Source organism: Manacus vitellinus, unplaced genomic scaffold (genome assembly GCF_001715985.3).
Source record: "Manacus vitellinus isolate BGI_N305 unplaced genomic scaffold, ASM171598v3 scaffold_26_pilon, whole genome shotgun sequence".
Taxonomy (NCBI): Eukaryota; Metazoa; Chordata; class Aves; order Passeriformes; family Pipridae; genus Manacus; species Manacus vitellinus.
The window spans coordinates 6,750,963-6,770,575 of NW_021939960.1; the positions used below are offsets into that span (position 1 = coordinate 6,750,963).

At 38.5% G+C, this 19,613-nt stretch overlaps 1 protein-coding gene across 1 annotated transcript in view; it reads right to left on the reverse strand.

The window, feature by feature from the left end:
- DIDO1 (death inducer-obliterator 1) overlaps nucleotides 1-8,004 on the reverse strand; it is a 37,213-nt gene extending 29,209 nt beyond the window's left edge. Inside the window, exons 1-6 of the mRNA XM_018073812.3 lie at nucleotides 7,814-8,004; nucleotides 6,274-6,378; nucleotides 5,075-5,975; nucleotides 4,439-4,757; nucleotides 1,480-1,692; nucleotides 464-689 (exon numbers count right to left, since the gene is read on the reverse strand). Coding sequence (XP_017929301.3) covers nucleotides 464-689; nucleotides 1,480-1,692; nucleotides 4,439-4,757; nucleotides 5,075-5,975; nucleotides 6,274-6,378; nucleotides 7,814-7,901 — 1,852 coding nt within the window. The 5' untranslated portion in view covers nucleotides 7,902-8,004. The remainder of the gene's footprint in view (nucleotides 1-463; nucleotides 690-1,479; nucleotides 1,693-4,438; nucleotides 4,758-5,074; nucleotides 5,976-6,273; nucleotides 6,379-7,813) is intronic.
- Nucleotides 8,005-19,613: the final 11,609 nt, after the last annotated feature.

The window sequence follows — 19,613 nt, forward strand, 5'->3', positions numbered from 1 at the left end:
CAGGCACTGAAAATGCAAGACCTGAGAGACAGGTGCCAAATCTAAATTACAAAAATACAATTCAAATTAGTACAGGCAATTGCTGATTCATGGTGCACACTGCACGGCCTTCTGGTAAAACTTAACACAAATGTATCAATACTTACCTTCCAGATTAGAAACAGATACTGTCTCTATGGGAAAAATTTCAAGCTTAACCATGTAGTTTTCATCCAGAAATCAGCTGGGTAGATCAACAGGCTCTTAATCATACAACTGTCATATGATACAAATGAAACTTCTAAAAGTGTCTCTCATTTGTGTGTATCTGTGTGCGAATCTTTGAAGGTGGAGAAAGGTAGCTTGGTGCCACAGTAAGAAAAAAAAACCCCAAATCCTACACTCCCTAGTCTTGCAGAGCCAAGAATGGATGGGTATTCAAAGAAAATATGATTATTCAGGAATATCCCTATGCGATACATACATTTGAACAACAGTGCAGGTGAAATGGCAGCAGTCCTTTCAGGCTTTACAGCATTGTAATTATGATCGCTGGCCCAGGACGGTGTCACGGGTTCTGCTGGTGGCTCTCTAGCAACAGGTTGAGTGTTTGCCTCAGTCTTGGCCACTGTCACAACAGTCTTCTTCATGTTCACCTCTCTTTTCTCAGGCAATTGTCTCTTTTGGTTGGAAAGTGGTTTGATACCCGCCTGTATAATTAAAAGAAGTTTGATTACTAATAATCATCGAATATACTCTATTTTACAAACAAACAGAGATATAGTTACACACACGTAGAACAATTTCTTTTACAGTAAACTCCAGCAAAGAACCTGAAATGATGTAATTTCACATTCAAATTTATAAAGCAAAGGTGATATACAGGATAACTTTAGGAAAAGGGAATGGTAAAGAGACCACTTGAAAACAACAGTATTTATCAACAGATTGGGGGGTGTTTGTTTGTTTCTCTGAAAAACTACCATCCACTTTTTAGTGGTTTCAAAAGTAAAAGGCTCTGTTTTCATCTTTGTTCTTCACAAAGCACACATACAATACAGTCATGTTATTACACAATTCACAGTAGTTTCAAATTACTGTCCAAAACCCAGTAATTTAGAGTTTAAAAAAGTAAAATTAATTTGAATTAAATTAAAATAAAAAATATGTACTTATACTTTTTTTAAAGGTAAATTAATTTGGAATTAATTCTTTTTTTTAAAGTGCAATGCCATCTAGAATACACTTGCAAGCAACTATCCCCATCTAGAGGCAATTATTAAGATTTTTTTTTTTTTAAAAAGTGACGGGAAAATATTTTCCTGTCAGAAGAATTAAACCATGTTGGTACCACAGAAAAAGGCAAGAGAACAACAAAAGATTAATAAAAAGCTCCTCTTCAATGCAGGACTTGGCAATTCATTTGACTCAAAAAAGAGAGCACAGAAAAAAGCCACCGTGCTTCAGGACAACTGTTCTGGATCAGGAACACGAACTTACCTGCTGCTGAGATTTTGGCATGCCAGGTTTTTCAGATTTTGGTTTGATCTTCTCTTTAGGTTTTGGTTTTGCATCTTTGCCAGAACTTAGAATCTTCATGGTGGCTGCAGCGTGTTTGAGAATGCAGTCGTTGCTGCAGTACACGGAGTCGGGCTGAGCCACGTTGAAACAGCCGGGACCGATGCACTTGGATGCACCAGGAGCTTCCATCACCTACAGGGTGAAAGGGAGTGAGCTCAGCCCTCAAAGAGGAAATAACAGGAATGTGCCTTTGGAACATGGAGAAACGCTTACACATTGTATGTGCAGCCTGCAGCTCTGCCAGTGACCTGACAATGGCCAGTGTGAAAGCAGCTGTCACTCAGGACACAACACAAACAACCCGTACAAAGGTAAGAGTTTCGCTCTTTCAACACGTTATTTTCAGAACGTGCTGCATTATCAAGTTGTTAGTCTAGCACTGAAATAAAGGAGACTGGCTTCCTAACTTTTCAAATCCCATAAGCACACAAATGCTTTTTTCCTGATCCTCTGCATCATGTGAGAGATCTCCTTAATAACTCACAACTGGTTTCTCCTGAGCAAGCTCTCTAAAATGCATTTTATTTCTGTATCCCCATCAGCTGCTGCCCTCAGCCACGCACACGTGCAAGAGGAAGCACTCAGCTATTCAGCTGTAGATATTATTCTTGCTCTAGAGATTTACCAATTTTAAATGTAGGAGACTCCAACTTACATAAAAAAAAAAAACAACCAAAAAACATTCTCCCAGATAACTTTCCACAGCCTCCTACTTCTTACACATTTAGAGGTTTGCACATGCAATTTCTATTTTACTTCAAAATTGCTCTCCATTTATACAGAAGTGTTATATATGAAACACTTCCTCTTCTAATGTTAAGATTCAGAAAATAGCACATTCCTTGAAAACAGAGTACATTATGCCAAAATCCAGAAATAATTCAAAGCTCTTTAGGCTCCAACATATCACCTCTGGGTATTATGCTTTAATTTCTCTTCCAGTTTACTCATAAATGTGACACAATTAACCTAACATAATTTAGAACCTAACAACATTCAGAACTACTGTAGTTCTGGACAGCCTCTCCCCATCAACAAACTGCCATTCGTAATTACCAAAAGTAAGTTTTTCATTAATATTTCCAGTTAAACAAATATTTGCATTGTGGTTTTCCCCAGTCAAAGTCAGTAAGATAGCACTGTCTGCTGTAGTCTGATAAAACCTGGAATTGAGAATTTTCCCCAAGAAATTGTTTATGCTTTAAAATACTTTTCAATCATGTACACATTTAGCTGATTAAGAATCATCAATTCACGTTCCCTAAAAAACACCTGAAGCTTATGACTAACTGAGCTGCCATTTCTAATTAAGGGCATTAACTCAGATGATGATGAAACTTTAAGTGTTGATGTCTGCACTTAGAAAATTTGTTGAGTTCTGATCACAAACCAAAACCCTGCAGCTATAGATGCTTATGGATAGCAACAAAAAGGAGTCTTTCTCAAGAATTCTGATGTAAGAGAACAGATAAACTGAGACTGTTCAATCACTGTAACACACTGATTTCATAGGAAATAGCAATGACCTTTATGCCCATAATGGACAGGGAATTTCTGCAGAGTGATGCTGCTTTATACAAGTTTTAGAGGGATTTTAACTGAGATATGAGGGACAGTGTGGGCTGAAACACACAGATGTGACAGCTCACTTCTCCCAGAACATGGTACCATCTGGCAATCACAAGTACAGCAGTTACATTCCACTGTCAAATGCCAAAAGAATACCTAAAATACAAGCAGTTCTTCCACAAGAGGCAAGGAGTTAATGATAATCATGTTTCTTTTTCACTAACAGAGAGATGGCCAACACATTCACGTACCTGGTCAGCACATAAATACCACAGAGATACTCAGCAGCAGAGCCAAGGCCAACAGCACTGGACTCTCAAAAACTTTTTTGTGTGTACAAAGACATACAAATATATTTGAAAACATTTTTGAGAACACTGTTTTCTGCACATTTATCTTAAAATTGTAACTATTTCTACATTGAACTCAAACTGTTTTGGTCTGTACATTCATCTCACAGTGCTGCTATGGACAGCTCTGATATTTATTCTAGGGATGATTTCAAAGCTTAAAGATTAGACATGAAAGAATAAATTCGTAGAGAAAAACTATAAACTGCTGTAGCATTTTAACAGCAAATTCACTAAACATGTTTTTCCAGGCACAGTAAGAAGAAAAGGGAATTGTTCAAGATGTTGGCATCACTACAGTAGCTTAGGCAGGACAAAGACACCGTAGTATGAAGTTTTTTTAATTCATGTGCATTGAGCTGAAGGTTTCTATGCCTTTCCCAATGGAAGTTATTATTACAAAACTTAAATTTTAGATTTTGCAATAATTCAAGATACATATATTTAGGTTAAAAAAGGCAGTATAAAAGAAGTCTCTACTTGCTAATAACCTAAAGCAGCATCAGGACAAAAATCAGAATTCAAAGACTAATTGGAAGTACAGTTGGAATTAACTTCAACAGGCACTTGCCAAAGTTAAGTAAAAAATTTCACTATCATTGAAAATGTCCAAAATTGTTCGAGATTATTTCAAAGACCGTATAATCCAGTCCAGATTTCTAATATTTTTATTAAAAGAATACCTCATTATTTGACTTCCAAAACAGTATTTAGAAAGGGTTGAATAGCACAAACTAATTCCTTACCCCTACATAAAACTTTTAAATCCCTCACTTGAAACTAAGTTGTAATTTCTGTACTGATAGAACTACGGATAAACTTCTGCTAAACAGAAGTTCAGCTGTTCAGCTTCATGTTTAGCTTTAAAAAACCACTTCAGATTTACAGCTCTAAAAGTAACTCATTGTCTCAATGTACTCCGTGAAACATTAAAAATAAGAAAAACTTAAAATACTTACAGGTTGAAATATCTTTAGTTTTTTCTTCCCACTTGGATTTGCAGCTTTTTCAATCCTACCCTTGATCCCTTGGTCCTCAACTGATTTTTGTTCAATTGTTCCTATGCTTGTGAATTCTGTGCCATCCACATTTCCTTGCTCCGCTTTCGCTTCCTGCTGGTCTAGTTCTGACACAGGCTCATCCTGTCCCTGGAGAATGGTGCAGTTTGGACAGATATAGTCCTCACCATTCCTTTCCAACAATCGCCCTCGAGCCTCAGAAATACCCACGCAGTCACCATGAAACCATTCCTCACATCTATCACAACAAATCATAAACCTGGAAAAAAAAAACAACCCACCAAGGAACAGTAAAACACTGTGAAATGAAACAACAATTAACATTCAACAGATATTTCAAACAGCAGAACGTAAGCACCCCAACAAAGCACCAGTGCACGGTTCTGCCTCACTGGTCACTTCGATATTCCTCTATCCTCGTTTAAGTATTTGTTATAAACTCCCTCCCAAACTTCAGCAAACCCAACAGCTCACTTACACATACTCAAAAAGTAAGCAGGAGTATTTGGTTTCCTTTTTCATCACAGAACAACTCCAACTCCTTGCACTGCGTCTCCAGTTGAACCCTTTGCCTACCTGTTGTTATGAGGCTGACGACAAATACAGTACAGAGCGTTTGGGTCGTAGATCTCGGACTCGGGTTTGCTTTTGGGCTGTTCTTCAGGCTCTTCATCTGTGGCCCCCTTGGCACCAAGAGCAGGCTTTTCCTCCTTCTGATCCTGGACATCTTCAGTGTCTTCCTCAGACACAACCACCTGACTTGCAATCTCAGTGCTGTCTGCAGTCTCAGGCTCCTGCTTGACAGACAGCTCAGACTCAGTCTGCTTTTGAGCCGGGACATCACCTGTTTGGGTGGGATCTTGTTCTGAATTCCTTTTGTGGTTTTGTACATCCTTCAGTGCAGGTTTCTGTTCAACACGTTTCTTTCTCAGTCGATTCTGGAGTTCCTTTAGTGTTAACCCATCGCTATCACTATCAGAGGTAGCGTCTTCCTCTTCCTCCTCTTCCTCCTCCTCTTCTTCTTCCTCTTCCTCCTTTGTGCGTCTGCTTTTAGGGCTTTTCTGATCCTTACAACTCCTAGTGCAGATCCTCCTAGTGACAGGTTTTGTATCTGGGGCGCTCTCAACACTATCTTCAGAAGCAGTTTCAGCATCTGTAGCTGGACCAGATGCTGCTTCACTTGAGTCTTCCAGAGTAGCAGGAGCACTCCTCCTGCCCCGGCGCCTCACCGTGGTAAGGAACTCTTCCACCCTCTCCGTCCGCTTTGGCTGCCGCCCGCTCCGCCGCAGGTTCAAGCCTTGCTGCTGCTGTTGTGGCTGCTGGTCACTGGAGTCCATCTCAGCATCTCCTGCCCCCTCTCGCTTGGCAATTGTGGTCCTTCGAAAGCCCCAGGTTTTCCTGAACTCTTTACTCGTGGGCTTGATAGACTTCTGTTCCTCCTCATTGCTTTGCTCACCTTTATCATCCAAAACTGATGCTAAAAACAAGGGAAGAGTTACTAAACCAGTGGTGAGGAAAGATGCTTTTCCTTAAAACCTTTTTTCAACATGTTATTTACCTCCACCTCATATTATGACCCTCAAAACATAAAAATGTTTTCTTGTGAATGCAATGCAACAGCAGTAGCAATTAAATATATCACTGATCAGTGTGCCAACATAATCCAGCTACTACAAACTCTTTGTTACTTAAAAATATATGTATATACATGTACACACATACAAACCCCATAAATAAGCGTATTTTCTGCTCAACTGGAAAGGAAGAACTCTTACCAGGAGAACTATTTTCCATGTTGTCAGTATTAGGTTCAGACTCTAATGGCTCTGTGTTTACAGTTTGTTCCATAGTACAGGCAACACTGTCCTCCCTCTGAAACGCTGAAGAGAAACATAAGGTTCAAAACTGATTCAAAAATATTTACAAGCCTAAGTAATTATTAAATATTTTTGATGTAACCTCGTGATTTATTGTAACAAACACTCTACTTGTATTTCAAGCCACTGATGTTCTTTCAATGTACTAAGTTACAGATGTGGGTTTGGATATTGTGTACTGACATTTCATTGAGTAGCCTTAGGATTTCTGACATTTCTCAAAAAAAAAAAAACCTTCATGGTATGAACCCACTCCCTGGGGTTTGTCTGGGAAAAAAACTTTATGGCAGTTCCACTCCTTACATGGACATGCCCCAGTGTCAAGGAGCATGGAGCAAGGACTCATCCAAACACAGTTCCCTTTCCAAAGGTGAGGATGGTATTTGATAGGAGTAACATTCTCTGGTAGAATGGAATGATTACCAACAGCAGATCAGAAACAAGGGAGAACCAACAGTTAAGTAAACTTAAAGGTACTGCTGCTTAGATAATACAGGTTTTCCCAAAGAATAAGAAGCTCTTGGATTTTAAACAAAATGGAAATACCCTAGCCTTCCTTGTTAAAATAAACTAGGTCTATGTCTTGCCTGTTAAACAGTTTAGCTGCTGTTTTTAGGTTGTTTCATAAACACTGGTGAGTATTCAGGTTAAAGCAAGACTTTACCTTCACTATTTCTCTAAAAAGGTTTATAGAATAAAAGAAATGATACGGAAAAGAACAAAATAAAGGTATTTCTACCAGCTGTACAGATCACAGCTACACGTTTGCAGAGGCATCGTTCAACAAACTTCTCCCAGGCTTGCAGTGGCTGCTGGGGATAAATGCCTCCTTATTTCATAGACTGTTCTGTCTTCACACAATCCCTCTGTAGTCCAACCCCTCTGCTTTCAGTATTACATTTATTACTGCTACAACAGAAACTTGTAACAGGCAATGCTATGGAAACATAAGCATCCATGCAGATATGTTAAAAAAGTTAACACTTCAGTTGTAACTTTGGTATTTCACTTCAGTGAGATACTATAAATGCCACTGTAAAAGCAGCAGAACATCAATTTAAATAGTAATGATTACTTTTAACATTACAGACAGAATAAAAAGTGAACTATAAGCCTGCAGTACACAGGTAAAAAGCTGAAACTGATTCAATCCAATATGAAATTCCACTAAATTCCTCCATAAAAAAATCATTAACTATGAATTTTTAGTTTGGTTTGTTTTCTTTTTTAAACAGCACTAAAATTATATTCACATCAGAAAGGCTGCAATAGAAGTAAGAGAACAAGTCAAAACAGTTAACATTTACATCTCTGTTTACCCTGGAAGATGAAGAAATGTTAAAAGCTGTAAGTAGAGGTAATCCAAATTCTGAGATTTAAATTCCAGATACAATGTAAAGAACTAAGAAGGCTCCTCAACCTGCTCTCTGTGCTTTACCTGACACAGCATTAGAGGTTTGAAGGGTTTCTCTTTGAAGGGCAGAGCCAGAGGAGGGCAGCACAGGATCAGAGTCATTCAGCATCATCCATCCAGCACATGCTGAAATTCCTGACTCAGAAGTGCCAGACCAAATCTCCAAGTTGTCAGCAGGTCCAAATGCTGATCCAATCAATCCTCTTTTTCCTGCTGGCTCCTGGAAAAAAAAGAAAGAGAAAAGATAAGGCACTGATATATTTATTAACTTATCTTACTACTGCTTACCTAAATTAAGAACTGTTTTGCCTCTACTATGTTATAAAGCAAATTCCATTATTTTGTCTTCTTGATAGTTTTGTCCTTTCAGAAAAACACTGCAACTGGAAAGAAAAATCAAAATAAAGCAATAGCACCTCCCCACTTACCTACAGCTGAGACCTTTGAAAGAAATACAAAATACAATTGCACTCCCATGAATTTGTTCAGATCCCATTAAGATTTCCAGAAAAGTAACAAACTGTAATCAAGAATCTATTCCATGTACAGTACTTAAAAGCATTCTGAGAGTGGAATTTACTAAGCACATACTGTGCAATGAAAATACAGAAAGGTTTTTCAACTCCATCAGCCTGGCCTGGATTACGTAGTGCAGATCTACTGGTTTATACAAAATTTTATCACAGAAGACACTGTAGCTCTGAGCATGTGAGCCTGAACATCAGTAGGAAATGCCTGCATTAACCCAAAGTAGTCTACCAGGCTACAAAAACACTGGAAAAGAATCTGGGAGGAAGAGGAGGACCAGCTGGACAGGATGAACTGGACTGTAAAATCAGTGAAGGCAAAAGAACAAAACTGAACAGAGCCTGTGTGTCAGCATTCTGCAATTAAAGATGCAGAGGAACATACACAGCAGGTGTAGGACATAACTAAAACATTACAAATTCTTTCAAAGGAGTAAAAACTGTTTATAAACACTCTAGGTCAGGAGATTCTATCTTAAAACATATTAGATAATCCATGCCAAGACAGAGTCTGACTTTGCTTTTTAAAGAATACCTTCCCCCCCCAAATCTCTCAAGTTCCCAACTCTTAAAGCATCTTTCCTCTTTAAAACCACTTTTTTAATCCCTGAGCAGTGATCATCTCTAGTGTTCTCCAAAGCCATGTCACTGTCCCAAAAATAAGAACAGGGGAAAGACAAACTCCTCTCCAAATCCAATTCTCATCACTGGATCACTTTATTATTTTGTGAACAATAAATCTCAAAATTTGTATGACTGTGGCAAAGCAGAATTATGGAAAACAACACTGAGTGTGGAGTTAGATCCACATCAGTAGTTTCTTCCCCTGTACCTTCTCTATTATGTATATTATGTACATTCTTTCCCTCAGTCAACTACTCCTACTCCTAATTTAGGAGGAAAAAAATTAACAATAACAAAGAAGCAACAGAACAAACTAATTATGAGGCCCCTGGTGCTGTAACTCATGGCATTGAATACCTGCTCTAATCTGTATTTTGCTCCATTGTCTGAATCAGTGATTACATCCAGGGAGTCCATCACTGAGTTTAAAGTGCCTTCTTCCACGGTGTAGCTCTGCAATAACCTTTCCATCTCCCTGTCCAGAATCTCCAACTGATCACACATCATGCAATTTTTAAGTGATATGCCTAAAGGAAGAGGGAAAGTCAGCTAATCACTTCTTTGTTTAACTCTGTATTAAACTAGGAAACAAACTGTGCCTCTGGATCACACAAGAAGTGGAAGAACTGTCCAAGGGACTGTGGTCATGGTGCTGTACCTGGGCATTCAAGGCCCCGTGTGCAACACACTCTTTAAATCACGTCTGAGTCACGGAGCTGTGTCACCACAACATTCCAAAACCAGACCCAGGGACAGCTGGCTGAACACAATGGACATTTTCCAGCCTTAGTCACTCCCCACCCAGTGGCTGCACAGAGCACAGCCTGCAGCTCTGACTGAGCACGGAGCAGCATCAGCACCAATCCTAACTGAAAATCAAGAGATTCTACACCAGAATAATTCTTTTTGCTTTAGCAGATGTTATCTCATTGCTATTACCTGTATCATCTCCATTATCTACAGGAAAAAACTTTTACAGAACTGAAATTTTAAAATAATTTCGAATTTGAGACATATACAGTGTACTTAAAACACCAAAATTACAGACTCCTTGCATTTGCTGTAAAATGCTTGGTCCCTTCTTATTATTATTTAGAATCTCCATTTTTTTCCTCTGCCACATTTTTCATCAAAGACAGAGGGAGTGTCAAACTTATTTTACATGAACCTGCTCTTGCAGAACTACATCTTAATACAGGTTAAACTTAAGTGCCTAAAAGCAGCTGAAAAATCAAATATTATGAAAACATAGAAGGATGGAAGCCTTAACTCACAATTACACTTTGCACTTCTAAGCAGTCTACCAACTGCCTACAAAAATATTTAGTACTACAGCAGCTTTGGAAGTCTTGAAATACTTGTTTCTCTTCCAAATTCAGTGGGACTTTTTGTTCATTTTGTTCTCAAGTTCACTAAGTCACTATTCAATTGCAGCTGAGATACTGTCAGAAATGTCAACTGAAGCAGCAAACTGGTCATCTTGTTTTAAAGGAACTGAACATCCATGATAACTTTACTTATTCCTCCTAACACAACATATTAATCATGTTTCTGAAACTGGAAGTTCTAGCTGAAAAATGAGAATTATTGTATTTCCCCTAATAGACAATTCCCATCAGCATCATCCTGTCTTTTTGCCATGTCTCCGTTAGAAAGAATATTCTGTACCTCTGAAAAAACTGAGGCAACAATCTCTATAACTGGTGGGACAGAAAGGAAAACTAATATTTAATAACTGCTGCTAATTCAAAAGGCCCTCTGCTTTCTCCTGAGGTTAACAGCTTCTGGGAGAAAGTCTCCAACGTGAAAATATCTAAGTTTTTCAAATCAACTATAAATGAATTTAAAAACACAAATCAAGAGTTGCTGTGGTAGAAGGAGCATTCTAGTGAAACAGAACAGTCACTTATCTACAAGTGGAGCATAAAGCTGATGCACAGGATCAGGAGAAAGAACATCCAGTTAAAGAAACATTTACTCCAGCTACTGTAAACACCCGTGGTTTTCAGTAGACACGGACTGAAGAAATTCTAGAGCAGAGTCAGCAGCCAATTTAACAAGAGACAGAAAAGGCATTCCCAAATTTCAAATCTTACTACTGCAACACCTCACAATACATATTAAAAATCTCTCCTCCAACACACCTTCATTAAACAAACAAAACCACCGCTCATAATCTCACTCCACTTTTCTGTAAATATATTCTCCCTCTCTCATTCAGACAAAACCTCACACAAAGCACAGTTATCTACAGCTTCCCATTGTAACCCAACACTTTACAAATCCCAGGCAAAAAAGGAGAGAGATTATCTCTGCCAGTAACACAGAGCTGAGATGTGAATGGCAGGACCTGCAGGGAAGACACCTGGATCTGCTGATGGTGACTTCATTAAACCCTTTTTAAGATGCCCAGATATAGTATCTTAATCTGACCATGATAGAGCAAAGTTTTAAAGAACACCCACCTTTTTAATGTTTGTATTTTAGATAAAGGACAATTCAATAAATCACCTGTAAAGAGACATTCAGATCGGGATCTCCACTTCTTTTTGTTCTCTTATTTCCCTGAAGAGGAAATAAAAGCTCAGTGGGTCCTCTGAACACATAAAGGTTTTGTCTTTTCTAGAGCTCAGCATTTTAACTGCATTAAGAATTCCCTGCCTCACTTAACTGGGAAGACTTCATTCCAAAAAAAAACCTGATCTTGAAAGGCATCTTAGTAATAAAATGTTAAATGTTTAACTTAATCTCTCCTTTATCTGAGAGCTTATGTACAAAAAAAAGTCTGTCAGTATTTAGGGTAAATTCTTTAGTTTCAGCTTACTGTGGGGATTTTATTTAGTTTCCTGAGGAATGTGTATGAAAGACCACTGATCTTTATTCCCTCATTAATGTCAATTCTCATTGTCACAGCCAGGTAACAAAACAGGCTGCACCTTACCCCCTGATCTTGGATGTCAGGACTCTTCAATACTCAGCCAATCTGCTGTAATCTGCACCAACTCTGGTATCTCGTTAGAGATTATACCAGTCCCTTACACGAATACTTCAATCCAAATGATTAATATCTGACATCTATTAGGTTTTGATTTTGGAATATTTCATGCATACTTTCATACCAAGGCTCCAGTTACTGTTTTGGATACATTATGGAAATTCAATGGCCATGGTAATAAAAACAGCCACAACAGACAATATAAAGTTCTGAACACGAGTGAGAAGACAGAAGACTCTTTGCATCTGCAAAGAAACTCAAAGTATAACTTCCAGGTATTCAAGGCAGGTGTTGTTCATCAGTGATGAATTTCATTTCTATGTCCTTACAAAATCCAGTCTATGCCAACATTTGGGATACCGGCTTCAATTAGCATGACTTGTAACTGCCCTTTAGTTGCACTTTTTCAGTGAATTTCTTCGGAATTAGAAAATATGATAGGCAAGATATTTGGCTGGAACCAAAATATCCAGGAGAGGCTTCTTGAAGAAACTACAGGATGTTATGAACAGGGCAGAAAGCATCCTTTCCAGAATGATGTAACAATCATTCTAACCACAATTCACACTGTCTGCTGACTTAACTCCCAGTAAGAGAGGCATTGGGCTTGGTCTATGACAGGCTCCCTAAAGTGTTAAAAAATTCTTAATAAGAAAATACAGCAATATTACATTAAAAAAACATTATTGCTTGAGAACTCATATAAGAACATAATTGCTGATGCAGATCAAAGAAATGCTGGCATGGCTTAGTTGATGCATTCCCACTCAGAAGATTGATCCCATTAAAAATTACTTTGCATCCCTATTTGTCAAAAGTGACAGCTGGGAAACCTGCACTTTCTGCTAAGCAGCAACAAAATTAATCCCTTACATCAACAAGCACTACAAAAGCAGCCCAAAGGATGCCAGTAGGGCAACACCTACTTTGTACATGAACAAGCAGTTGCAGTGAGACCATGGACAAAAGGTGCAACGCACTGACCCCAAGAGCAGCAGGGAACAGGGTCTGCCCTGGCACTGGGGACTGCCACCTGCACACAGGGCTGGGGGTGCTCCCTCCATCTGCTCAGCCATGAAAGGTCCAAGAACAGACAACTCTACTTGCATGGAAAGCAAGAGGAAATCAGATACCCCAAAAAAACTGGTATATGGTCTTTCATTTTCATATATAATGTGTGCACTGCTTACCCATTTAAGTATCTTATCAAAGAAGGGAAACACCTTCCGAACAGTTGTGAAATGGGAACTTGTGACAAGAGAGGCAAGGAGAGTTGAAAAGCTTTAGGACTTAACTCTGGATATTGTGAGACAAGAAAATTGTTGGGATCCCGAACTCCTCCCCTGCACTCCAAATAATTTACTATCTCACTACTTGACTGCTGCAGATAAGCTGCAGTTCAAGGTCAAAGTCCAGGCATCTCTGGTAAATACAAAAATTTTATGCCAGAAGTTCACATTTGAAAGATCATATTAAAAATAAAAGTTGCATAAAATCAAAGTCTTTCAATGGCTATAGTTAGACCTAGAAGAATAAAACCAGAAAGAAATAACACTTCGAAATCTGTAACACTTTAAGTGCTTTGCTGGCTATCATTAAACACACTAAATTAATTCCAAGATTACAAACAAAGCTACAACCTCATCTATCCACAATACTAACAACATAGAAGTGGCAGTTCATTCTACAGTTCTATATCAACTATTCTACAGTTGATATATTATTCCTATTTTAAAAAAATTAACAAGCTTTTAAATTTGCAAGATGCAGACTGAGCAACACCTAACTCAGTAATACAGCCATGTTCCTCAGGAACAACAGAGACTAATTTTAGAAATGTGCACCCTTCTTAAATTGCAGGAAGCAGGAATAATTCCAGGCAAATATGAACAGTGCTACAGCCAAATTAAGACAAAGTATCACCAAGATCTGGTTTTAAGGTAGCTTTCACCATCGGAACAGTAATTCACCCTGACACACAGACACAACATGGCATTAATTTGTCAGGGACGGCACCACAGACACCTCACATCCACCCAGGCCTGCTGCTTCTGCCCTCACCTCCCGTTAGAGACTAGCTCTAGTCCTTCTACAGACTCATTTTTCAGTGCTGGGGTGTAGCCATCAAGTTCCTCCCAAAAGAAATGGAAAAGAACTGAATGGATTAGCTTGGGAGATCAGGCTGCCCCAGGATACAAGTGGTTGAACCAGAGGACAAAACTCTGCACCCTTTGAAGGTGGTGGAAAGAAAGGGTGTGATGTACCCACACCACAGAGGGAAAAGCTCCCCAGAGACACCTGAGCACACCAAGATGATCAGATCTCCAGATGGGGCCAGGGAAAAAATTTAATTCAGAGGCTTCTACCCATCTGTTGAGATCTCCTTGCTCAATCTCACCGACATTTTTTTTCAAGGAATCTGTGAGAGCCCAATAAGTGAACATTTACATGACAGCAGGTACTACCAATACATGGTGCTGACACCAATCAACTAATGAGATTTAAAATGTGAACACTAATTACTTCCTTTTTTTAACTTTTCAAAGAGGCAGAAACAATTATCAATTTTCTTCCAGATTTTTCTCTCATGAAAAATGACATTCAATATATTTGTAAATTTCTCAGGATCAATACTTTTCTCAAGTCAAAAACAGTGAAGAAATATTCTAAATTAACAAAAAAACTTTACAGCAAACCAACTTGGCAGCTTACTTTTTAAAATAGGAAAATGGATGAATTTCAAGAAGAAACAACTTCCCTTAAAAAGAACAGACACATTCACTTGGTCTCTGTACTTGTAATAATAAACAAATAAACCTTTCCAAATGAATATGTCTTTAGTCACACATTATTATAAACCCTCTCTGCTGTGTGTCTGAAACTAAAACACAAACCATCACACTTTCCATGGTTTCTGTCAGGCTGCTCACTTACCTTATGGAAGCCTCATAAGGCCAGTGCCTCAGGCTGGAACCCTGTGCATGCACAGGACAGGGATCCTGCACGTTTGCAGGGAATGTGGGACCTCCTGGAAGTGATGAATTTAATGTGTGTGATGTGTGTGCACAGCAGCAGATTATCAGATTATCAGCACACACAGACTGGGCACAGGAGCAGTTAGAGAGCAAAGACAATGCAAAGACAATGTCATACTCCACAATATGACAAATGCTCCAAGCAAAAACACAGAGCAGCTCCCTGGTTTATGCAAAACAAAATATGCACACTGAAGTTTATTTTGATCTCTTTCAGGCCAGAAAATCATCTTCCCAAGCAAAATACTTTTTAAAAACCCTCTTATTTCAGACTGCAGCACAAAGGACCAGAACAGTCAGGGAAAAAAAATCAAGGAAAGAAGGGATGGACAACTGGGCAGGTCCTGCTGCAGAATTAGAACAGTACCAGGTATGAGAGCAGTATTTTGTTCTGGATAAGTAGCAAAAAGTGCTTCTCTGAACCACACTTAAGTTCTCAGTTAAATTCAGCTAAATAACAATTTTCATAGACACATTCAAGGCACTTTGGCAGCAGGCCCATCAGAAATCTGGCAAATGTGTTATTTAATAACAGGTGATACCTATACTACAGATGTTCCCTGTTCCAGCTGCCCAAGTCAGGAACCTTAAGGGCTACAATCAACAGAGCCCTGCTGGCATAAGTGCCTCGTACTGGTGCAATTACACCTGCAGAACTGTACTTTTACCTGTGTGTGCTGTTTGCAGGGTGGGGCAGGTGAGCACCACCCCAGTGCAGCTGCACACAGAACCACAGCTCCTTCACAGACCAGCACAGGCCCCTCCAGGCAGGAAGCAGCTCATCTCAGGGGGGCAAAAAAGACTTTGAGATTCACTCAAATGCCTTGCAAGAAAAAGTTACATTAGCACACAGATTCTAAGGTATCTGTGTAGGCAGGAGAGGTTTTGCCAGCACAGCTCTGTGTCAGTAGCTGGGGAGAGAACTGTGACAACTGCACTGACAGAACTTCAGCAACCCTTAACACAAGGGTTACACTGTCACATTCTCCAATACAGGAGGCCCTTAACTGTTTGAGAAGCAAAATTCATATTGATTGTAGTGTTTTCAGCATTTGTAAAATGTAAAATTAACTAATGTTGAAAGAAAAGTATCATATACATGTAATTTTTATTTCCAAGTCAGAGCTCCAAGGCTGGTTAACAGCCCAGGCAGACACTGACTTACTAACAGACTTTCTGTTTTATTACTCCTACAATACCTTCCAAAGCCTTTACTCACATCCTTCTGAGTAGGATAATCCCACACCTGCTTTAACAATGAAAATTTACCCAAAACCAAAATAAAACTGAATTTTTGGGTCAGGTTTACTTCTGCTCTCAGGGTCTGAACAGTATGAGCAAAAATCAAGTAACAAACAGATTTTGCTCATCAGGGAAAGTTGTGAGCAGAGTCAAGGCAGCACAGAGAGCTCTGCTGGTTTCTTTTTCCCTTTTATACAGATTAAACAGCAATGAAGGTGGCTTTCCATAGTCAAAAGCTTAGATTTAAAAACCAAGCATACATCTCTGTAAAAGAAACCTTCTAAAGGCCCCAGAACTCACCAATTGTACAAGCTGTGGTTGTAAGTTTAGACAATAAAACTACCTCTGATGGGGTAAATATCTTTACCATTTACCTTTCCATCGCTTGGAATGAAAATATTTCACAAAAACATACTATTTATTTACCTAATGTTCAATTTCTGCTACTGAACTTGATCTCTTCAGCAAATGCCCAGAAAACACTGTTCTTTGGGAAGGAGACTCACACCCTCTGGCAATCCTCCACACCAAGGCAGTTAGTTCTTTATCAGGGCTGTTAGGAACACTCAGCTGTAATCCCAACAGCTAAATCCAAGAACCTTACAGTTTAACTCTTTCCCATCCCACAGCTTGTTTACTTTTAAATAATTTATCATTTCTGACCCTACCAGTACAGCTGTTGAAGAAAACAAAATCATGTGGTTTTACACTTTTCCCCCTTATTTCATTTGTAAAAAGGGAGCTAAAATATAACCTCTGACACCAGCTATCATTTTTATTCTTATTTCATAAAATGACCCCATTAAACAAAGTAAAACAGAAATTAAGTTCTTCAAAATTTGGTGAAACACGGCAATTACAGCACTCTGATTATGTTAATAAAGATGCAGTAAGCACAGCTGAGTTTCCAGTTTTGATTAGGCTTTACTGGAAGAACACACATAATGCATATTTAATCTGTGTTTTAGCTCCCTAACTGGAAATTTAAGCTTTTTAACCTAAAGGTCTATCAGTGGTCTTGAGACCATCACCATTATCACAGCTGTGAAGTATCCCCTCCTCTCAGAAGCTCTGTTAGATCAAAACTTCAGAGCAGTTCAACCCTCCAAGTGTTAACTGGCAGCTGACTGAAGATTCCCCAGTGAGGAGACAGGCTTGGCTGCACAAACAGGAACCAGTTCTTGGGTAAATCTCACTTATATTAACCCTCCTACCACTGCCCTGCTATTTGTAGCACTACAAGAGAAAGTGCACCAGAGAATAAAACCAGTGCAGACAGACATCACCACTTCTGTCAACGAAAACCATCTCATCTTGCTCTGGACAAGTGCAGGCCCTCCTGCTTCTATCAGTTACAGTTTGTAGCTCTCAGCCCAACCCCTATAACCCTTGTCCTTCCTCTCCCCACTAATATCTCCAGCTAAATTTCAGGCTGTACAGAAATAAAATCCCACCACTGTAAGTTACAGCTATAAAGACAATTACTATCTTAAACCAGAAACAAATTATGTAATCATAATCTTAGTAGTGAAGCTGGATTAAGTAGAACAAACACTGGCTTTTGGTGAGTCCACTAGACACTGAAAAAGTATTTATTCAATTTTATTTACTAACCTAGACTTGATTTGCATTGCTTTGGGGAGTTTCAGGGGTTTGGTGTTGTTTGTTTTGTTAACTCAGAAGACATCTCTTAGTTACATGAAACACACCCTACGAAGCACTGGATCAATTATATATATTACATATTAGTTTATATCGTATATATTTTAGTTTATATTATTATTTATATTATTTTATGTTGATATTTATATCCTATACTACATTATGTTTTTATATTTAATATAGATACATATTATATATACGATTTTATATATTTATATATTATATTGCAACTATATTATTTATATATAGTTTATATTATTATTTTACATTTCAGCAGTTTTAAAATCTGTAGACATTTCTGAAGTGTACATATATTTGCAGCAGAGCAAAGCCTTCATTTGCATACCAAAAGAAATCAACTAAAATAGCCCTTAAAGAAACAAACAACACAAAAACTTTGTATAAGACATTCTTTACAGGCTAGTCTTGAAAATACCAATTATTTGATTTGCAAATCACTGGAATCTTGCAGTCTCAAAGGAGGCTGAAGGCCTACATGAGCCTTTATCATTCCACCAAAGTGCATTAAAACACCTTTATGTGTGACATGTTTCTGGAACTGTCAAGGGAAAAAATTTAAGGCCTAACTGAACAGCTATTTTGAGCTTACTTCTATATTTATTCCTATAGAAAGTTCCAAATGTCACGGAATGATAACAAGCAGCTGGCATACATAAAAGTGGAGCACAACCTAAAATATCTGTTACAATTAACACAGTATATGCTACACTTGTACAGTAACTACACATCATTTTTCATTGACCAGCATTTAAATTGCTTAAACAGCTGGCAAATTTTGTTTGCAGAAGTAGCACCAAGACAGCTGAAGCTAAACTAATTCAAATTACAAGTTGCGAGAAAACTGAGAAAAACAGAAGGACAAAAAAGTGAAAAAGTCTTCATAAAATACAGCAAAATATGGCTGAGTATCAGCTGCCAAAGAATTTACTTTAAAAAAGGCTTTGATAACTAAATATTCAAAAGAGCTCTTTCTAAAGAAAAATCTCAACTCCATTATCCAGGAAAAAAAAATAAACCAGGGAATTTAGGAATGCTATATACATCCTTTTGAGTTAAATAAAAGGAATCAGCATTTCTTGTCTCCCTGAAGTTCCTGGAAAGAAAAGCCCACGCAAGAAAAACACCATGTTACACTGTTTCGAATTACTAAACATTAAAACTGAAGGAAGAGTGTAACACACATTCATTTTATAACACATAACTAGACTCTAACATTCTTTCCAAGTTAGAAATTACAAGCTCAGATGATAAGCTTTTCATACTAAAACACTTGGAGATATAAATTATTCTAAAAACTATTTAACTGTACGAAACAAAATTTGGTCGCCACCAAAGAATGGCTTTTGCAAAGCCAAATAAGCAGCTCCAAACTACCATCACCTCCAAGAGACAATATTTAAGCACATTTAGTGCCATTTAAGTACATTAGTGCCAGAGATAGAGGATGGTTATTGAGAATGAACTTATTAAATATTTAAAACGAGCTCACAGTTCCTACTGTCTAAATATTCACCCCCTCCTTTCCCCCCCCCAAAAGAGTCAGCAGAACACGATGAAGTTCAGCTCCTCGTGTTTAACTCACCAACAAGGGGATGCGCAAGGAAAACAAACATCTCCCCGGGGCAGGTCAGTTTCAGCCCCCCCCTCCTCCTCCGGCCGGGTCAGTTTCGGTCGGGCTCGGGTGGGTTTCCGGGTCCCCCAGGGCTCTGCCCCTCCCC